We start from the raw sequence: 22,951 nt of genomic DNA, 5'->3' as shown, positions 1-22,951 counted from the left end.
AATCGTTATAAAATTAATTAAAATACAAGAGCATAAAAATCAAACATAATGCTTATAACTCACTACTGGTACATACATTTTCTCCAATATCAAATCAAACATATTTCTCCGCAATCTTTGACACAAGTGAAAATTCCTGAATATAGTTTTCTTGGCACTATGTCACAGTGTGGTCAAAACACGAGTGAGTGAGTGAGTTAAAATTTATAGTCATGTCGGCAGTATTTCAGCCATATCATGACTAAATCATGTTTTCGGTCAAGCACGACAGTAAGGGAGCAGTCCAATAGTTGAATGTAGAATACGTTTTCAGACATTCCACCAATCCAAGAAATCTAATTGCAAAATTCCTCTAAGAGCTTCTTTCGTCAAGTGAATCTAACTTTGCAATGATTCAGAGGTTGTTGTGAGGCAGAGCTGGAGATGTCAAATGAGAGTCTTTTTTACTTACTTGTTTATACCTGTCTTAGCATTGCTGTCCATTTGCAGTGTAAAAATGTGAAAAATAGAGTGAGTGAGTGAGTGAGTTGGGTTTAACTGCCGTTTTAACATTATTCCAGTCATACTGCGGTGAGTCAGCTTAATGTGGGAGGAAAGCCCAAAGTGATGCAGGTCTCCGACGTTTACCACTTCGCTGAAACCCACGAGCACGGGCATGGTGCTGACAAACCTAGAAACATAATCGGGGCGAACCGGGATTCGAACCAACAATCATCGGTTTCTGGCGTGCCCAAGGGGCCCAACTCTGCACAGCGAATGTGAAAAATAGAGCTGTTATTTATTGATTTGAACTGTATATCACTGGAAAGTTAACTTGATATAAAATCATGACCTTTTTACCCACACAACCCCAAAGTTAAGGAATTAAGATTTTATCGGACATCAAACTTTTGAACTGCTCCCTAAAAGTCAAAGTTCAAGAAAACAGGTTTCAGTCAGTTGAACAACAGCTTAACGAGAGTCGACATTCTGACTTATTTACAAAAGAGTTCAGATTTAGCCATGTCTGAGCACCTTTGATCCCAAATGTTTCCATGAATCTTAAAATGTTTTTGTTAGTAAATTTGGTTTAATGCCGCTTTTAACAATATCCCATTACACCATGGCGTGTGAGCTTGATGTGGGAGGAAAGCCCTAAGTGATGCAGGTCTCAGACGTTTACCACTTTGATGAAACCCACAAGCACAGGTATGGTGCTGACAAACCCAGAAACATAATCAGGGCAAACTGGGATTCGAACCCATGATCACAGGTTTCGGGTGTGACTAAAGGACACAACTATGCACAACGAATAGCAGAGCATTAGATGACTGGGCCACCCGTGCCCCCCTTAAAAAGTTTTAAATGAGAAACATTCTGCAACAAATGAATATCATTTCTGTCCCTGATTAGTTGTAAGTTGCCCACCAATCCTACTTCAACTTCCCTTTCGGAGACACCACCACAACTGTACTTGCAGCAGATATGTTGATCCTGTGGGCTGGTTTGGGGGACTTTACAGGTTTAGATACATAACTCATATGAAACGTCTTCTTCGTACTCGAGGCTTTCTTCAACAGCCGTAACTTCCTACCCGACGAGTCCACAGACTTATTGTACTCTAAGCACAGACCATCATCCTTTGAAGTTGTTGCTCTGAACCTTTCGTGACCGGTATCCAGCCTTGACGCCTTCTGAGGACTTCGATAGTTAAAGTTATATACAATACCTTTGTCAACCGATTCATCACGGTTTAAATTTCGAGGAGATATTTTGCGTGACTTTTTGGGAGTTTCGTAGGAATCGGACGCTACTAAAGTCTTGTCTAAATCCTCATCCTCTTTCACAGTATCCAACTGTCTGTGGGGACTGCAGTATGGGCTCTTGTTCCTCATCCTTGGGGTGCCCACCTTGTTGCTGGGCAACACAAGAGGGGTACTGCAGGTCTGCCCGCTGAGCCTTCTCTCACAGGCAGTCTGGAGGAAGCTGTCACAAGCCTCGCCCCAGGAAGAATTGGAAGCCTTGTCTGGAGAAGGGAAGAATTGGGGAAACCACAAATTGTCAATATCGTCTTCACCCTGATTTTTCTCAGAGTCGTTTCTGTGTTCGTCATCTTGGTCAGGTTCATCCATGACCCACTCTCGCGTAGAATCGTCGCTCATATCGACTTCGGACACTTCTTCGTAAGTCAAGTCTGATGGAAGTCTGGAATCGGACTCCTCTTTCTGGAAGCCGAGAAATGGTTGTGTGTCTCCCTCGCTCTCCAATAGTTTCGACATGCTTCTTTCACTGAGAATCAACCAACTACGATTTAGTTTTACCGTCTTTCTCCTCGAGCTTGGTTTTGATTGACGCCATTTTCTTTTGCCTCTCGTTTCCTTTTTCTTAGGTGATGAGCTTTTCCTTCTTTTAGGACTTTTCTCAGTGGACGTTGACCTAGATTTCTTTAGAGTCTCATTTGGAGAAGGTGGGACACTAGCACTGGCAGCATTTTCACCATATTCAAATGGCTTGTTTCGTGTTGACCTTGACCTTGACCTTGGAGAGTCACTGATTTTGGAACACTTTCTTTCTGTTGACTTGTCTTCAGACATGTCCTGGTAAGATTCATCAGACTTCCTGGCTCTTCTTGACCTTGACGGCGAACAACACATCTCAGTATCACTAGTACGTGACCTTGACATCATGACCCTTTTCACAGGGGTCGTTTCAGGGACATATTTAACATCTTTTTCCCCTCTTCTGTCTTCACCATCACATACAGTCTCATCCACCAAGTTGGACCTCAAACTTCTCCAAGATCTATCTCGCCGCCTGGGCGTTGTACAATAACCACTCTTTGGTGTGTCCACCTCTGTTCCACCCTCCTCATTTTCAATGTCACCTTTTTTATAAAACTTTTCTCTCTTGGGAGTTTTCAACTCCAGTTCAACAGACTCAGGATTTTCCTTGACATCATGGCACAGGTCCTTGATAGAGTGTCTTGACCTTCGTTTGAACACAGGAGACTGAGACTCGCCCTGTTCGGGCATAGCCTTCTTTCTTGGTGTTACATCAGATGTCATGGTGGAGGTACAGGAGTAGTCACTGCAAGAGGTCTCATCCAGCTTCAGCTTGCACAACTTTCTCCCCTTCTTCTGAGGACTTGACCGTACCACCTTCTTCCACTTCTTCCTCTTTGTGAAGACCACCGTCTCGTTATTACAAATCACCATCTCCCCTGCTGTGTCTGCCCTCAACATTTTACTGTCAGCTTTTGTCTTTTCTTGTGAAGGATTTGTATCTTTACTCTTTACATCCAAATCTACCAGAGTCCTGTGTTTTTTTCTTGGCGATGTTCGAGAACTGGTTGAAACTTCAGTAGGCTGGATTTTGTTATCTTGGTTTGGGGATGGTCTTAAAGCCTTTTTAGAGTTTGATCTTCCTTTTGTGGGAGAAAGTTCTATGCTATCTGCCTCGTTTTGTATGAAATCAGAATGTGTTTTTGAGCCATGTTTCTTCATATGCGGGGACCGAGATTTATGAGAATCGATGTGCTTACCACCAGGATTAGAACATTCTACATTCATGTCACTCTTGTTCTGAGCCACGGATTCCTCTCTCGAATCTTTATGCTTCTTTTGTTTCGAACAAGATCTTTGTGCTTCTCTCCCATTACAATCTTTCACAGTCACTTCAGCTTGTGAACCCTTACCACAGTCCCTATCTTTTCTCTTCTTTGAACGAGACCTTTGATCATCCTTCTCTTTAAACTCTTCGACATCTGCTTCATCGTCAGCTTGTGAACCCTTACCACAGTCCCTATCTTTTCTCTTCTTTGAACGAGACCTTTGATCATCCTTCTCTTTAAACTCTTCGACATCTGCTTCATCATCAGCTTGTGAACCCTTACCACAGTCCCTATCTTTTCTCTTCTTTGAACGAGATCTTTGTTCATCCACCTCTGTAGGCTTTTCCACAATTACATCAGCTTCAACCTCAGAATCATTTCCACAGTCACGATATTTTCGTGGCTTGGAGCGAGATTTACATCTGTCTTTTGAGTCAGGATCATCTCCATCCACACGTCCCTGATCATCATGGGACTCAACATGCTCGGATTCACAATAAGAATCTTTCTGCTTGTTCTTCCAAGACCTCCGGCGAGGGCTCCCAGTACTCGTCAGAGACAGCTGCGAGTCAGCAGACTCCATGTCCAGCTTGGAAATCACCACAACACTCTTACTAGACAATTCTATCACATTTTCTGCCCTCATTACAATGTCACTTAACGGACTCATGTTTTCTGTTTGAAATGATAGTCTGTTGCTTTTCCTGGGACTTGTTACTTTACTTTCAATATCAATGTCAAGGCGCTTCCTTGGACTGGACCGAGTGACCCTTGAATGTTCTCTGTCTGGCTTGTCCTTGACACATTTCTCTAGCTGTGAATGTACAATTTTATCACTCACTGCGTCAGACCCACCCTTCTTACCATCAGGCCTGTTACATTTTGACGGTTTAGTCAGTACTACTTCCCCCGACGTGGAATCACCCACTGGAGTCGGGTCTGACTGTCTGTGTCGTTTCTCCTCCTGCACTGGCGAACTGCTAGCACCAGATTTCCGTTTCCTGGATTCTTTTCCACCAGCCTCATCAAACCTGGATGATTTCTCACCATCTCTTACACCTGTGTTTGTGGAATGTCTTTTGAGAAAATCTTTCAAAGGCTGCAAGCTTGCTATTGGCGAGTCTCGAATGATCAATGTTTTTTCCGACCCGGATGCAGATTGTGACCGCCGTGGTGACCCATACAATCCCCTGGACCCCGACCGCCGTATCACAACAGCCGACGTGGACTCCAATTCACAACTTTCTCGACCGACTCTGGGAAAGCTACCAGATCGGGGTTTCCTAGGAGATGAGTGATGATGGTGCTGCCCGTCAAGGACAATCCCTAGTCTAGACTCACACGTTTCAACATTCTTGTTAAGTTTCGTTTTTTCAACAGTGACTTTTTCAATTTTTCGGTCATATTTAAGTCTCCTATTCATCTTGCGTTTTACTCTCAGTTGCTCTGGGGGGAGGTTTGAGGCTCCGCCCTTTTCACTTTGTTTTTCGGAGCATTCTTCAATCAACAAAACCTCTCCATCATCACAGGCTTGTGAGCTGCAACTGGAAAACATATGTCTGGTCAGAAGCAACAGCGATTATTTCATAAAACAACTCACTTGGTTCTCAAGTAATATTATTATCAGGGATGATCAGGGATTGTTTGAAATGTTTACCAAAAGCTCACACCTGATACATATTTGTTTTAAAATACAAACAAAACCTTTATACCAATCCTGTAATTGATTTGTTTGTTTTGGGTCTGTAGTTGGTTTACAAACACTTCGGCCCTAACTTCAAAGTAGGTGGTTGTTTTATTATACTGTAAATCTTGAAATTAACGTGAGCGTGAATTAAATGCGCAAAATGCGAGTGGTCTTTGCTTGCATTAATTAACTTCGCATTTATGTCTCCAAAATGACTATCAACAATATGATGGCCCCACTGCACATTTTGAATAGCGGAATACCAACTTGAAACACAGTTTATTGAGCAGCAGATGTAGACTGTACATAACAACGTAATTCAACTTCTAAGTAATGCCTATGATACAATTTAATGGAATTCAAAGAATAGGAATTACACCATGGGCATTTGCTGTTTGACTGAATTAAGGTAAGAATATGTATCATTCCACTGGGGATGGGCCACATGGGGGGAGTCGCATTGATATTGAGTCGCATTTTTGTCTAGGGGTCAGCAGTCAAATTAATTTGGAGACGCATTAATTTCCAGATTTACAGAATTTAATTTCAACTTCCAGCCAGATCAGTGTTGCTTTTTCACTTTTTCAGTCAACCAACACAACTTTTTCCTACTAGGGACTACAACTCATTCCTTCAGCTGTTTCAGAGAAGAAATCTAAATTTACAAACCCCATAAAAGATCACAGGATTTTCTATTGTCCCATCCAGTCAAAAAGAGAATTGTATTATTCTATACTACTTCACGTACTCTTTGTTTCTGTTGGCAGCCTTTTGCACGCAGTGTCGGAGCAGGATCCGCTGTAGAAATGAGACAGTGTTGGGGCCTTTGTGGATCAGTGTATCTATGCAGTCAAAATTCTTCTTGTTCCGTGCAAAGTTCTTGTGTTGAAGTCCTCTCATATGCTGTGGAAAAAAATCCAATAACATGATACCAGAGTGGTCCTGGAATGAGGGAATGTTGTTTAATGCCACATCCGGCAATATTTAAGCTATATCATGGCGGTATATGATCAAGTTTGGACAAGGCAAACTCCATCGTCCCAAGGCAAGAAAGTTAACTGACTTTAATAGTCCAGTTTCTACCCTTGCCGAACTAGGCTGGAATTTCTGGGCTCGATCGTAGCGTCATCAGTGGCTATTTCGAATTATGTCCCTTCTAAGTACCCCGCAACTGACCAATCAGGTTCCACCTCTCATATCACTTGCATTTGCTTCAAATAAAATGGCGGCGCCCAGTCAAGACGATCTCATCGATAAGAAAGATCTTTATTGTAATAAAATGGATTTTACCTCACGAAGGGCATCAATCACTTGAGCACCTTGATTTAAAACATGAACAGATTTGGAAAATATTTGTCGATGCTCTGCAAATCCTGCAAATTCGGCATGGCAGTGTCATGTTGTTTATGAACCACACTCGCTAGTCCAGCAATAATATAACTCCATTATTCCCCCCGAGTTCAGCAAGGGTGGAAACTGGACTTTAAAGGTCAGTTAATTGCCTTGCCTCGGGAAGATGGGCAAACTAGTGGATGCAGGTCTCTGACGTTTACCACTTTGATGAAACCCATGGTTTCTAACAAACCTAGAAACATAATCGGGGCGAACATTGTTTCGAAACCCACAACCATTGGTTTCTGGCGTGCCCAAGGTACTCATCTTCCCGAGGCAAGAGCGTTAACTGACTTTACAAGTCCAGTTTCCACCCTTGCCGAACTAGGCTGGAATTCCTGGGCTCGATCATGGGGCCACCAGTGGCTATTACGAGTTATGTCCATTTTATGCCTCTCCCATATGGACCAATCAGATTCCACCTCTTGTATCACATGCATTTGCTTCAAACAAAATTGTGGCTCCCAGTCAAGACGATCTGATCGACCATCAAGATCTATTTTTGTGATAAAACGGTAACTACTTCGCGAAGTACATCAAATCACATGAGCACCTTGATTAAAAACATGAAAAGATTTGGAAAATAACTGTTGACAACGAGTTGGCGATACACATGCTTTGCAAATCCTGCAATCGCCAGAACTCTGCATGACAGTTTACGAACCGGATTTCAATTTTGGTGCGCAATTTTGATTGGACTATGCATACACTCGTTAGCCCAGCCAAAATGTAACTCCATAATCCCAGCCTAGTTCGGCAAGGGTGGAAACTGGACTTTTATAGTGAAAGGGAAGATGAAGGTACTCAACTCTGCACAATGGGCATGAATGTGACGATCCTCATTTGTTGGCACCATGCAAACCAAGCCTATCCCGGAATCCCTCTGGCATTAGCACCGTCTCCTTAGGCCAAAGTTATGGTATTCGTAGGAGTTGCTGAGTTTGGTTTTACGTCGCTTTGAACAGTTTGTTTGTTTGTTAGTTGTTTACCGCCGCACTCAGCAATATTTCAGCTATATGAGGGAAGTCTGTAAAATAATCGAGTCTGGACCAGACAATCAAGTGATTGACATCATGAGCATCTATCCCTGCAATTGGGATTGATGACATGCATCAACCAAGTCAGCAACCTGACCACCCGATCCCATTAGTCGCCTCTTACGACAAGCATAGTCGCCTTTAACGGCAAGCATGGGTTGCTGAAGAACTACTCTACCCTGTATCTTCACGGGCGTGGTTCATGAAGACATAATATTAGGTTGCATTTTACAATAGGTTGCACTTGTGCATTTCTTTCACATAGCTAAATTGAGCCCGATATGTTTACAACACATAAACAAAATATAAACACAAATAACATCCAGCTTACTTTATCCACATCATCATATTTTTCTTTGCAACATTCGCAGTATCCCTTCCGCTTGTTCTCCCGCTTCCGTCGCTCTCGCTCTCGCTTGATCTCCCCGGCTGTCACAATCGGCACACCAAACATCTTGCAGTTACTGGGCTCGTCTAGCTTAGCCGTCTTACTGGAAATAGTCCAGTTTCCATTCAACTAAAAGTACTTATACATATATTAGGATACTTATATACTTGACAGTCTACACAGGGATAGATATTAACTTTGATTTGTTTGCTTGCTATTTAACGCCGCACTCAGCAATAATCCACCTATATGACGGAGCAGAGCAATAACATTTAAATAAAAATTCTTTGCTACAGACTGATCAGAAGAATGCCTTTGATTGATCAATGGTTCGCATGGTGAGAAATTCTACAACACATCGAAAGTCGATTCTGTGGTGTAGTGGACAGGGGCCTGTATGGAGAGTTGAAGTTCGATCTCTCGTGTGTGTGTGTGCGTGCGCGTGTGTGTGCATGCATATGGAAGAAAAGCCTCAAGTAATGCAGTTCTTACAAGCAGTTAAACACACAAACATGGGCACAGTGATGAAAACAAGAAAAACATAATCAGGGGGTATCTGGGATTCGAAACCATGCCAAAGGATTCTCGCACATCAAAACGATGGAGCTCTGACCAGCAAATCCTGAAAAAATCCATGTGTCCATGAACACTTGTGGAATCCAGTACCTACACCCACCTCTGTGACTTAACCTGTTGAGCCCCGGACAGATCATCTCTCTGGGCTTGTGGGGTCCCTGGGGACAGGACGTTCCCCACCCCCACCGCCTCCTCCCGGTCACCCCTCTCCGAGTTCTGAGGCCTCCCTAGAGCCCGCCCGTCAAACGGGCAAGTTCCTTGTGGTGTCTCCGTGTTGAAGTGAGGCCATGTCTTCAACTGTTGCATGATGGGACGATAGTGACAACTCTCCGCCTCAAACTTTACGTAGGGAGTCTTCAATCTTTGAACTGCAAGGACGCACATGAAATGACAGATTAACAAAAGTAATATGAAAGGATCGAGGATGTCCTTAACTTATTTTGAGTAGTATATGTTAAGGCATCCCATGGACTAGTTGGACTTTTTCAGCAGCATCCTTATATGTCATCATTATTTGGGCTTGTTAATGTTACAGGTTAATTTCTGCTGCTGCTACAAAAATTTCAACAGGCTTAAACAATGTGTAATTGAGCAAGTTTGGTTTACAGCCGCTGAGTATTTCAGTACTATCACAGTGTGTAAGCTTGATGGGAGAGTAATAGCCCCAAGTGATAGGCACAAAGCGTTTGCCATTTCAGGACTTTATCTGGACATGCTCGGAGGTCGGTATTTGTCCCAAGTCTTAAGTAAATGTCAGTAAGAGTTCCCAAATTGGAGTAAGAAAATTAATAACTTCCCACTTCACATTAAGATTCATGTTATGGCTTTGTTGAGCTGACAAAGACAAAGAGGCTTTAATGCTCAGTTTAACATTATCAAACAGAATGCAATGTTAAAATAGCCCTGAATTTAGGAAAATTGTAAAAAATCCCAAATTTAGAGTTCGTTCCCAATTTGCCTGATAAGAGTAAGCGTGGAATCCTGGATAAATCCCTGCATTTTGGTATGGTGTTGGCAAACCTAGAAACATAATCAGAGCAAATCTTGGATCTGAACCCATGATCATATGTTTCTGGCATGCCTATAGGGGCTAAACTCTACACAACGAATTCAGCATTTGAAGCTTGTATGAGTCCCGTAGTCCTTGCCAAACTGCCTTATAGTTAAGGAATCATAAGGACTAGTAGAAAATGTTGCTATATGTTATCATTATATGGACTAGCGGACTTAAAATGTTAGTTTCTACCGCTGCGAATTGCTGTAGACAAGTGGGTCACCCAGTATGCCTAAACAAGGCACAAACACAACACAAAGACACAACTGAGGATGAAGAATAAACTCACTTTTAGTGCCCCTTCTTCTTGTTTCCTGTGAAACACAAGTGAAGAATTTCATGTTACTTCATTCAGAGCAAATACCAGACATGCAATGAACTAAAACCTCAGAAACATACATCGGGGATGTGAGCAGGTACTCCCCCCAAAAAGAGAAAAACTCTAGGGGAATTTGGGGCATCCACTCCCCCCCCCAACCACCCCAAGAATTTTTTAAAACATTTCATTGCATTTTAAGCATTTCGTGCTAGAAAACGTATGATGTTCGAAAAAGGGATAAAGGATGCTGAAAGCTCTGATCGAAAACAGGACAATCCGCGCAACGGTTGTCCGGAATCACGATAACATTTTTCGAAGTATTTTTTTCAAATCTTTGATTATATCTTTACGAGGAAGATGATTTTTTCCGAAGACTACTGTTTTAAAAAACGTGATTTTCCACGTTTCCGAGGAGATTTCACATCCCTGATATATGGTAAAATCCTGTGAAGAGTACAAGGAAGAGAAAACATCAGGCACTCGACAATACCTGTGATACAATTTCCCAGTGTCACAAATGTCCATTGGGCCAGTGAAAATTTCATGAGTGAATCGGGACTTCACTTGGATCTATCTATTTTCGAGTTCATAGAATTCTTAACAATACCCCTTATGGTAAAAGACAGGAACACAGAGATTGTGGGATGGATTCATGTGACATAATAGCAAGCTTCACTTGATTTCCAAGAATAAGACTGATGTCATATCCACAGTAACATTCACATGCTCAGAAGCCTTAACCCTATTAGGGCACGTGAAGATCCGGGGTAGAATAGGTCTTCAGCAACACATGCTTGCCGTAAAAGGCGACTAACTGGATTGAGTGGTCAGATTTGCTGACTTGGTTGATGCATGTCATCAATCCCAATTGCAGGGATCGATGCTCATGATATTAATCACTGGATTGTCTGGTCGAGCCTCGATTATTTACAGACCGCCATCATATAGCTGGAATGTTGCTGAGTGCGGTGTTAAACAACAAACAAACTATGTATGCGAACCTTATAATGATGCGGGCGTTAGTCAACTCTTACAACAAGCATAGTCGCCTTTTACGGCAAGCATGGGTAGCTGAAGACCTATTCTACCCCGGATCTTCACCGATCACACTACATAAACAAGCATACAAACTCCTATTGCCGCCATGACCATAACACGAGATGCACAGTAAAGCACAGCGCATGTAAAGGGAAGTAACTGTGTGCTGTATTGGGTTGCATTGTTTTTAAGTATTAGGATTATTTCATTTTTTGGAAAATGGAAATAAAAACAAAACATGCGGCGGACCTTATAATGATGCGGGCGGTGCCTGAGAACAGAGCCTTATAGATGGGGATTCCAATGTTAGACTGAGGAAAATCAACCACTGACACTCGGACCTTTACACATATTCCTTATAAAAGTTATAAAAGATGTCGGTTGCACTAACATACAACCTATAGTGTTGATAAATGTAATGATTCAAACAGCCATACTTTTTAGCATCCCATGGGACATTTTAGATTATCTGTTTATTCAGTTTGTAATCATATCTAGGAAACAATATTTTGTTGAGAATCAAAGCTAAAATACAGGTCCCAGCAACCTATGCTTGTAAGAGTGAGTGAGTGAGTATGGTTTTACGCCGCTTTTAGCAATACTCCAGCAATATCACGGCGGGGGACACCAGAAATGGGCTTCACACATTTTACCCATGTCGGGAATCGAACCCAGGTCTTCGGCGTGACGAGCGAACACTTTAACCACTAGGCTACCCGACCGCCCCTATGCTTGTAAGAGGCGACATGGATCAGATGGTCAGGCTGGTGACTTGGTCGACTGTGTGTCATGTATCCAGATTGTGTGTCATGTATCCAGATTGTGTGTCATGTATCCAGATTGTGTGTCATGTATCCAGATTGTGTGTCATGTATCCAGATTGTGTGTCATGTATCCAGATTGTGTGTCATGTATCCAGATTGTGTGTCATGTATCCAGATTGTGTGTCATGTATCCAGATTGTGTGTCATGTATCCAGATTGTGTGTCATGTATCCAGATTGTGTGTCATGTATCCAGATTGTGTGTCATGTATCCAGATTGTGTCATGTATCCAGATTGTGTGTCATGTATCCAGATTGTGTGTCATGTATCCAGATTGTGTGTCATGTATCCAGATTGTGTGTCATGTATCCAGATTGTGTGTCATGTATCCAGATTGTGTGTCATGTATCCAGATTGTGTGTCATGTATCCAAATTGTGTGGACTGAAGCAGAATGCCGTCATATAGCTGGAATATTGTTTAGTGTAGTGTTAAACAACAAACAAAGAAAGAAATCGTAAATCCTTTTGTACCTGTTTGTTGGAAGTTGAAACTGGTGCCGGTTTTATTTTGCGGATCTCTTTATCTAGCCATGTTATAGCTCCTGGAAGGGAAGAGAGCCGATCATTAAACACATCCTGAGAGAGTGAGTGAGTGAGTATGGTTTTACGCCGCTTTTGGAAATATTCCAGCAATTTCATGGCGGGGGACACCAGAAATGTGCTTCACACATTGTACCCATGTTGGGAATCGAACCCGGGTCTTCGGCAAGACAAACGCGTTAACCACTAGGCTACCCGACCCCCCCCCCCCCCCTCCTGAGAGAGACCTGCACCAGTCATAATGATTATGATCATGGTATGTATGATGTTCCGGAGTTTCTTAGAATTGAGAGAGAATTCCAGTGAAAAGATATAAAACTAAAAGGATCTTATATTGAAAGATAAGTAATATTATCATGATGCACAGTATTGTCTAATGTGGCAGATGCATGTTTCCAATGCCACATTAATTCATTTAGATTGAGCTTGGTGAATCACCTTGCAACTACAACATGTACAATAGAATGTCCACAAAAAGAGATCTTCTTTGCTTAGAAAAATCTTCAATCAGAAAATATTGCAAATTATCATCTGCTGGTCAACAAAAGTAGCATGATTGCCAACAGACAATTCAGGTTGCAACTTTGAGGCTAGGCTGTCATACAGACCCTGATGTATCCAATACAGCCCATGCAAGTCTATAATGTTTGGCAAGTCTAGATTACAGCAGTATCTGAATATGAAGAAAGTCTCTGGGCTCCTTTTTACTATATTTTATAAATATAATTTAACCATTGTCTTTTCTGTAAAGTATGTTCATTTCAGAGACTAGATGTCAGTCTACTTCAAGGCCTGTTACCATGGTTACCTACCATTTAGGGACACAATTTTGATACCCATTTTCTTTGCCGTGTCTGCAACGCTGGTTTGCTGTGCAAGAAATGAAAACAATTATCACAGTGAAAAACATCAACTGGAGTATCAAAGGCTCAGAAACTCATATTTGTGGGATGATCTAACATTGCTGGGATGCTATTAACACTAATCAGCTCCAGTGGGCTGAAGATTCAGATACAGTTAGTATCATGTTGATCATGGGCAAAGACACATTGTTAACCATGTTTACTTACCATATTCACCACGTTAAGGTGAGGTGAAGTGAAATGGGGTTAAACGTTGCGTCCAAGATTATTGCAATAATATAGCGACGTGCATGTATGTGTGTGTGTTTGTGTGGCTGCTTGTACTAGTCCGGACTGATGCCGATTTATAGTGCTAGCACACTGAGATACCATGCCGCAGTTTAACATGAATACCCCACTCAGACACAGTATACTGACTCCGAGCCGACCAGTCCTTGTTTTAGCCCCTTAATGCCGAGCGCCAGACAGGGTAACAACAAGTACCATCTTTTAACGTCTTTTGGTATGACGCGGCTGGGGATCGAACCCCGGACCTTCCGCTCTCCGGGCGGACGCTCTACCACTAGACCACGGAGGCGGTCTCCGCCACGTTAAGGGCCCTGTCTGATAGGCGCCCCGACCAACTTCTAGACTAACATGTAAGTAATCCTGAAGATTCCACCTTATCAGCATGGTCAGAAAAATTGGAATACAGAAACTTCAAAGATTTTCGGACAAAACAAAACTTCTGAAAATATTCGCAAATGTGGCCCCTGTTTCAAACATGTAACAAATCTAACATGATCTAATATTTTCTTAATACATACTGCTTCCAGGTTTTAACAGTGACATATGTAATGCAAGATTTGGAAAAAATCAAAACAACTTACTGAGCTTTTGTTCTTTGCAATCTGAAGAATGGCCTTTCCCCGTGTCACCTGTAAATAAGGAGAGAAATACTGTCAATCCTTGAACAAACGCTGAGGTAACTGATGCACTAAACGAAATAAATGTCTGTCTTGAACATGTTGAATAACAGTGAACTCCAAACTATCAATCTGTTACCTTAGGATTTTTGTTTTTTGTTTAACGCTGCACTCAGCAATATTCCAGCTTTATGACGGCTGTCTGTAAATAATCAAGTCGGGACCAGACAATCCAGTGATTGACCTCATGAACAACGATCCACGCAACTGGGATATGATGACATGCATCAACCAAGTCAGCAAGCCTGACCACCCAATCCTGTTAGTCGCCTCTTACGACAAGCATAGTCGCCTTTCATGGCAAGCACGGGTTGCTGAAGACCTATTCTACCCCGGATCTTCACCGGTTGTTTCATGTGGATGCTCGAATTAAACCTAAGATTCCTGGGGTCCATGTCAAAAACCTAACCCTCAAAGCTAAAGAATTATGGAAAGCTTGAAGTTATGCATGTCTCAGATGAAGCGTTAGAAATTGGCACTAGTCCTATTGTCCTCGCCAAACTGCCCAATGGTTAAGGTATCATAAGGACCAGTAGAAATTTGCACTTTTTAAGGGATTTGCTATATGTTGTCATTAAAAGTACTAGTGGACTAAAACTATTAGTTTCTATCGCTGAGATGTCTTCCACTTTGGTGAAACCTACGAACTCGGGTATGGTGTTGATAAACCTAGAAGCATAATCAGGGTGAACCGGGATTTGAACCTATGATCATAGGACTCTGGCATGCCCAAGGGACCTAACTCGGGTCCCCCAAGAATTAGGGAGCCCCTGGATTCGAATGCATTCAAATAAGACCTAAAGGGCTCCAGAACCCCAATTAAATTTGCACACTAGTTGATCTAGCAAGATCTAGTGACCCTTCAAATAGCTTGTTGTAATAAAGAAGTTGTTCATCCCTACATCTTATCCTTACCTTCAAATAGAAATCAGGAAAATGTTGTGCTGAAGTCTTTTAGTTTCTGCCATAAGCAATGATCAGGTTATGACAAAGGCTGCTTGATTTTATGTTTACTTTTGAACACCACATTAATCATTTATATTGGGTAGTGATAATCTTCTTTGGGTATTCAATATATTTCTACTCTTTTGGGTTCAGTTTATTGGCTTTTGTAAACCAAAGAGTAGACTTTTAAAAAATGATTTTACTGCTATGCTGTTTCAGGTAACGTTTAATTAGCAGCCCCAAGTGAGTCACATGTGTTATGACCCGTGAACATCCGGGGTAGAATAGGTCTTCATTACCATGCTTGCCGTAAGAGGCGACAAGTGGGATCGGGTGGTCAGGCTTGCTGACTTGGTTGATGCATGTCATCGATCATAATTGCGTGGGTTGATGGTCATGATGTCAATCACTGAATTATTTACAGACCGCAGTCATATACAGTCAACTACGGTTATAACGAACTCGCTTATAACGAACTGACGGATATAACGAACTTACTTTTTGGTCCCGACTATTTGCTGTAGTTACGCTGTATATATGCTTATAACGAACTACGGTTATAACGAACTAAAAGTAGAAGTCCCTTTGAGTTCGTTATAACCGAGGTTTACTGTAGCTGGAATATTGATGAGTGCGGCGTTAAACAACAAACAAACAAATCACATGTCAAATAACAACATAACAGTGTTACATGTCTAAGTTACAATAAGCGGAAAGTTGAACATCTTTCCATTATTCACTGCAGTAGAGTCCACGTACACAAGACGCTTCCAGTCAGTCAGTAAGAAAAGATATGAGGACATAACTGCACGCAAGCTGAAAAAGCTACCTTGCATAATTACGGACAGTGTTGTTATATGACAAATCAAATCAAATATGTTCATGCATACTTGTACTCACAAACAAATTAATTGGATTATGGTCATTTAGTTTTCATATTTTAGGCAATTACACAGCTTATTGCTTATCTGGGCCCACTTGCACAAAGCAATCTTAGCGCTAAGATGATCTTAACTCCCATACTTTAACAGAGGCTTACAATAGTCGCAGTTAAGATCGATTTGTGCATGTGGGCCCTGGAGCTCTGTTTTGGGTAAAGAATATTTCAAGAATAAATAATTACCATGTTTGACGTAATAAGTGCCCCGCTCTTATAAGTGTCCATGGTGATACTTGCTAATATATTGGCTAGTGAACTATCCCAATTAGCACCTGTTCTGATTGATCAATGTAAACAAGACTTATTTATTTGTGTATAACACGCACTCGTGTGTTATATGAACCCTTAATTATTGGCAAACGAATTCTGGAAAAATATATCTGTAGTGTATAATACACACAGACTTTTCTTTTGTATCATTTCAGGTACACAAACGTAGACATTTACGATCTTTCAACTCTGTTTTTCTTTCACCAAAATTATATTCTAATAAGAGCCCCCTATTTCTAATTTTGAGAACGCCCTGGGCACTTATTACGTCGAATACGGTAACGTGAATTGGCCTCACAGTTTCCTTCTTCGCTTCAATAGCAGTCGGTGATGGAGACTGCCCCATGCTGAAGGGACTAGGCGTGGACTGGAAGGCAGGGCTGTCCGGCCGGTCTTGACCCTTCTCCCCTTTCTTCTGACCACTGGCTGGAGCATTGCTGGATATGACGTAGTTCACATCTTTGATGAGAAACTTCTCAATAGTCTGAAGTGGATGAACATCGACATGAAAGGATATTAAACACTGGGAGTTGGAATCAGTGAGTGAGTGAGTGAGTACGTTTTACGCCGCTTTTAGCAATATTCCAGCAATATCAGGGCAGAGGACACCAGAAATGGGCTTCGGTGTGGCGAGCGAACGCTTTAACCACTAGGCTACCCCACCGCCCCGAGAGTTGGAATCATGATCTTGTCATATGTGGCCTCTGTTGACAATAAGATCATATAACTTATAAACAGGACACTCATTCAGTGTCTGCTCTGGCTTAAATTTTCTTGGGGTCACTTGGACCCCTTCATCATAAAATTAGGGGTCCCAAACAAAAATGGAGGGGTCTAATTTATAGCATTATAACATAACATTAACAACAGAACACAGTGGTTGTGAAAAATAAGAAATCTTTTCGCAACTGCAAAATATCAACAAACAGGCAAAGTGAGAGAAAGGTTCACATCAGGGCACATCCTGCTCTCATAACCAAGAGGTTTACATTAAGGACAAACAATTTCTTAAAAGGGACATTTGATATTAATGAATATTATAACACAAAATTATCCATGTTAATATCTAACTTCGTATATGAAAAGGCAGTACACGGGTCAGCCATTGGTAAGGGGTCATTGTGACAGACATTTGTGAATGTTTTTACCAAGATCTACCAATGATTTGAAGTTTTGGATTCAGTTAAGTTCAATGGCTGTTCTGATGCTACTGTACTGAGTATTGAGTTCATGTTGTAACTATGACAATGATCAATGAGTCATAAAATATAATTGGCATATCAAACGTTTTTTTAGTAAGAGCATGTTCAGGATCCAGCATTTCCTTGATAAATCTAGTCAACATGTTTCAGGTGCTATAAATGTTTAAACATGTCAGTTACACCAATAACGGTCCTGGCAAAATGTGTTTTGCAATTCTAAATATGACTCACAAGATATTGAATTATTATCAGCTTGATAAGTCTGTTGTAGAATAACTAAATATTCAGAGTCCGCTAAATAAAAACAATGCTTACATCATTGTACATTCAAGTGTTCGCATTCATTCTTTATCATATACAGTATCGCGGTATTGATAAATCTCGTAATCCACACAACCTGTCGACTGTTTACTTATGCAAATCTAAGCACGATATATTTCATCGCATGATCGAATACAGGACTCGTTGCGGTATGTCACGGCTACTTGTACACACGTTAACTTTTTTTATGACAGTTCCTGGGATGTTTTTGAAGTGGAATTACCCCTTCCTCCATTCAAAATTGATTAGAAAAAGAACCCATTTGTTCAAACGAAGTCCCTTGACCAAACCTCGGTCGTATGCAAAATTCAAAACAGGAAGTGATATACCATATAATCCACACAGCCTTACTTACTGCGGTAAGATTCACCAATGACAGGTACTTTGTTTACCGAACTCGGTAAAGAAAATCAGCATCAATCAATCCAATGAACAACAAACATTTTGTGAATCACATATTTAATAAGTTTGTAAGCGTGCCCCACTACGATCCATTATAAATTAACTACCGCGATAACATAGCGTATCATCCTACACGGTCGCTCGATTTCGCAGGTCACTGTTACCACGTTCTGAAGTATACCCTGGCTATTTTTAGTTTGACACAAGGTCAGGATATTTTCGACCAATCAGCAAGCTAAATTAATTACGACTATATCCGACTTGCTTAATATGTGGCACCTGATTGGCTGAAGCAAAGCTACGGACCATACCGAAAATTAATACATGCAAAACCGACAATAGATATAGGTCAAGAAACCGGTTTGGGTATTTGTCATAAAAAGGGAGAGAATAATGAAACTGGTTTGGTTTAGCAAACGGAAGTGTTTATCAACATGCTTCGCTGTCTTGTTTGGCAACAAATACCTTTACGCAAAGACGTACGTCTTTGATTTACGATAACAGTGTCAATTCAATATGAAATAAATATAGCCCCAGTCACTGCGTCCACGAGACCCACACATGTTACGCAGGTGCGTTCAAACTTATTTTTGTGCGTCCAAGACGCAAAAACGCGCTCTTCAGCCAACACTGCTCATTAATACCAAGTATGTAATACCATTGTAATTTAGCTAGAGACAAATATCATAAGGCCATTTTCATCATGTCAAGAAATATTCACAGGACATGGTTGACTAGGAATTTTCTGACATCGGCCTTTTATGTAAAAAATTCAAATATTCCAGATTTATTCCCTGTATGGTCCAAATGTTAAAATGCCCCATTGTATTTGAAAAAGTGGCCTTTTTTCAAATTTAGGGGCTAAACGCACAAGGCCCCACCCTAGAATTATCCCTGAATGGACATTTCACTGTACCATCACCATAGTTGAAAAATATATTTAGGATGTTTTTAATGACAATCACATTACTTCAATGTCCAAGAAAACGATCCGATCAGAACCCCTGATACCATGTTAATATGATCATGATAATTGTGACAGGCTGTCACTTGGTTGATCCTGTGTCATTGTGCCCTGAAGAGGTGCTCACAATATCGATCACAGGATTGTCTGGTCCAAATTTGATTATTTACCATCTTGCCGAGGCAAGAGAGTTAAATGACTTTAAAAGTCCAATTTCCACCCTTGCCGAACTAGGCAGGAATTCCTGTGCTCGATCGTAGTGCCACCAGTGGCCGTTATGAGTTATGTCCCTTCTAAGCCTCTCCTATGGACCAATCAGATTCCACCTCACGTATCACTTGCATTTGCTTCAAATAAAACAGAGGCGCCCAGTCAAGACAATCTGATCGATAATCAAGTTCTATATTGTGATAAAATGGGTCTTACATCGCGAAATGCAACAAATCACGTGAGCACCTTGAAAAGATTTGGAACTTATCTGTTGACAACTAGTTGGCGGTGCACATGCTTTACAAATCTTGCAATCAACCGAAATCTGCACAACAGTTAAGAACCGGATTTCGATTTCGTTGCACAATTTTGATTGGACTATGCATAGACTCGTTAGTCCAGCCAAAATGTAACTCCATAATACCAGCCTAGTTCTGCAAGGGTGGAAACTGGACTCTTTTAGTCAGTTAACTCTCTTGCCTCGGGAAGATGATTATTTACAGGCTGCCATCATATGTGAGGTGAGTGAGTGAGTATGGTTTTACACTGCCTTTAGCAATATTCCAGCAATATCACGGCGGGGGACACCAGAAATGGGCTTCACACATTGTACCCATGTCGGAAATCGAACCCGGGTCTTCGGTGTGACGAGTGAATGCTTTAACCACTAGGCTACCCGACCGCCCCCAATCATATGTAGCTAAATTATTTCTGAGTGTGACCTTAAACAAACTGACTACATCTGCTGAAGTATGTATGAAGACAGGAAGTTAGTTGGCTCACCCCTCCAAGCTGCTTAAGTTTCTCCTCAAGACTCCTGGATTGGCGAACATCTTTCACATCAAGATACACTATTTTCCCTGAAAGTGGCAAGTTACTTGTCTTCTTATCAAACTCCAGTTTCCGCTTCCCTTTGTTGGAACTATAACTTGTACTAGCTGTGGAAACAAAATGCTGACATTAAAATCACAGTTGCAAAAGCAGTGCTGTAACGTAAGCATAAAAATCAAGGTCGATTTGTCAATTGTAAATTAAAAGATGAAGGGGGTCCCTGGATTCAAATAGCACAGACGACCACAGACTGCTACTTTTGAATACAGCATGAGCATGACACAAAAAATATCTGTCCAACTAAAAGAGACCTTGAATGGGTATTGTAAAGAACGTAGCGCTTGCCTTTTATGAATTTGCTTTATAAAACAGTCAAACACTGTTGTGTCGAAGTTGAAGGGACATACGTAAACACTTCGAGTTATTTATTTGAAGTTTGACACAGCCGAGAATGATAACTAAAGAAAGAATATGCAGGGATCAAGTTTTTACTTCGAGACATCAGTTTCACACTACTGTGTTTGACTGTAGTTAAAATGAGTTAAATTATCAGTTTGACGCACATCGATATGTATCTCAATTCTCATGACACATAGATAGGCTTATAATAATATTAAAATAAACATGAAGTTTGGGTCATTTTGAGTTTCATAGTTGCCATGGATACAGATAATGGAAAAATATATTATAATAATTACGTTTATGCTTGTCACCATCTTTTTGCTTCATTCTTCAAGTGCGCATTCGTTTCGTTGTTTTCTTTTGAATCATCTCATTCATAAGGCCTACATTTGACACACACCCCCTGGTCCTGTTTATCCTTCCACGAGGCTAGTAACACTTGTAATCCTCATAATGTCAGTCACAGTAGTTATATATCCGGGTACTGGTCAATACAAAATCCATTTTGATAATCAGATCTTCCGTGGTATTGATATTCCTATAAATATATAACACATAAGGCTCAGTGATGCTGAACTGGCCGTCAGTGTGATGAAATGTCTGGAGTTCCCTCGAATATTATGCAGACGTCGTTTTAGAAAACAATCAGCTGTTCATGTTGATTACCGAAGGAAATCATTGTTGTAACCGCCAAAACATGGTTAAACAAATAGGTAGATACTAAACTATTATCATGGTGGATTTGGTTCACAGCGTGATTTGATGAACTGAGTAAATCCCAAAGTTGAGCCAAGTTTGTGTTCCCGCTTTCCGGCTACAATGTCCGCAGTCAAGTTTTTCGACGAGTTGATTGGGTAAAAATTAGGTTGAGTCGAAATTGCCAACTCCTAAACGAAATAGGTTGACGCTTCATATGGATGAAGGGTATGTCTTTTTAAGCATTGTTGGACCAGGACAAATGTATTTCTTGTCTGGCGATTTTGCTGTGCCAGAATATCAAGACACAGGAAGCAAAGATACTAGTTTCAAAATAAGTAAGTTTGTAACCTTGTAAGGGGCCTGGTCATTAGGGCCCTGGTCGGGGGTGGGTGGGGTGAGAGTGAGAGGGGTGGGGTGGGTTGGGATGGTGGTGGGGGCGGGAAGGATTTTATCATAAAACATATGGCAGCTACTACTGCCTGAACCAGGTTCGCTTAATTACAGGCCGCATTCCAAGCTGGAACATTGGTGAGCACGGCGTTAAAGACGCAAGTTAAAGAAAAAATGGCAGGAGAAAATTTGGAGAAAATTGAGTGAGTGAGTATGGTTTTACGCCGCTTTAAGCAATATTCCAGCAATATCACCGCGGGGGACACCAGATATGGGCTTCACACATTGTACCTATGTTGGGAATCGAACCCGGGTCTTCGGCGTGACGAGCTAACGCTTTAACCACTAGGCTACCCGACCGCCCCTGGAGACAATAGTCACATGTTTTGAAGAAAATATGGACCCAGATTTTGGAGAAAACAAAACTAACACAAATCCGTATAGTGATTGATATCTAATCTGGACTCATAACTATGTCACACGGTCTTCCAAACTGTCCAACTTTAATCCGTCTCAACTTAGAGGCAATTTATTCTTCAATATTATTCCAAACAAGCCGCGTATGATGCATAAACAAAGTAATTAATTATGCTAATTAATTCCAGTCCTGTTAAGTAATCAGGGCATTTACTTGTCATAATGAAACTGGTTATACATCTTTAAGTTATCGTGGACAATATCACAAAAATAGCATTTTCACAACATGTATATTAAGAAAACGCCGGCATATCTATTTTGTACGGGAGAGGTCTATATAGGCTTTCACACTTGTAATACCCCATTTCTTTTTTAAATGAATACCGTTAAAACCACAATCATCAATAACCCTAACTTCTCCTGAATTATTGTTTTTGTAAACACCAAACCAATTTGGATCCATCACCAATCCTCACTTCTCCAGTATGTGACCCGTGAAGATTCGAGGTAGAATAGGTCTTAAGCAACACATGCTTGTCGTAAGAGGCGACTAACGGGATCGGGTGGTCAGGCTCGCTGACTTGGTTGATGCATGTCATCGATCCCAATTGCGTCGATCAATGCCCATGATGTCAATCACTGCGGTACGGTATCTCAGTGAGCTGGCACTATAAATCGCACACGC

The 22,951-nt window shown here is 41.2% G+C and overlaps 1 protein-coding gene across 1 annotated transcript; it reads right to left on the bottom strand.

Moving 5' to 3' along the window:
- Nucleotides 1–648: 648 nt before the first annotated feature.
- Nucleotides 649–21,591, bottom strand: LOC124148670 (zinc finger CCCH domain-containing protein 13-like). Its single transcript, XM_046519902.2, has 11 exons — nt 21,057–21,591; nt 20,311–20,465; nt 16,727–16,912; nt 14,178–14,225; nt 13,258–13,315; nt 12,377–12,447; nt 10,013–10,037; nt 8,770–9,037; nt 8,037–8,196; nt 6,025–6,179; nt 649–5,133 (listed from the first exon to the last, which is right to left on the bottom strand). The coding sequence occupies exons 1-11, from the start codon at nt 21,085–21,087 to the stop codon at nt 1,413–1,415; spliced, it is 4,878 nt and encodes a 1,625-aa protein (XP_046375858.2). The 5' UTR covers nt 21,088–21,591; the 3' UTR covers nt 649–1,412.
- Between the last annotated feature and the right edge of the window lie 1,360 nt (nt 21,592–22,951).

The sequence above is a fragment of the Haliotis rufescens genome, unplaced genomic scaffold (genome assembly GCF_023055435.1).
Source record: "Haliotis rufescens isolate VD_foot unplaced genomic scaffold, xgHalRufe1.0.p SCAF_69, whole genome shotgun sequence".
NCBI classification, from domain to species: Eukaryota; Metazoa; Mollusca; class Gastropoda; order Lepetellida; family Haliotidae; genus Haliotis; species Haliotis rufescens.
This window is presented reverse-complemented; position numbering and strand designations above follow the sequence as displayed.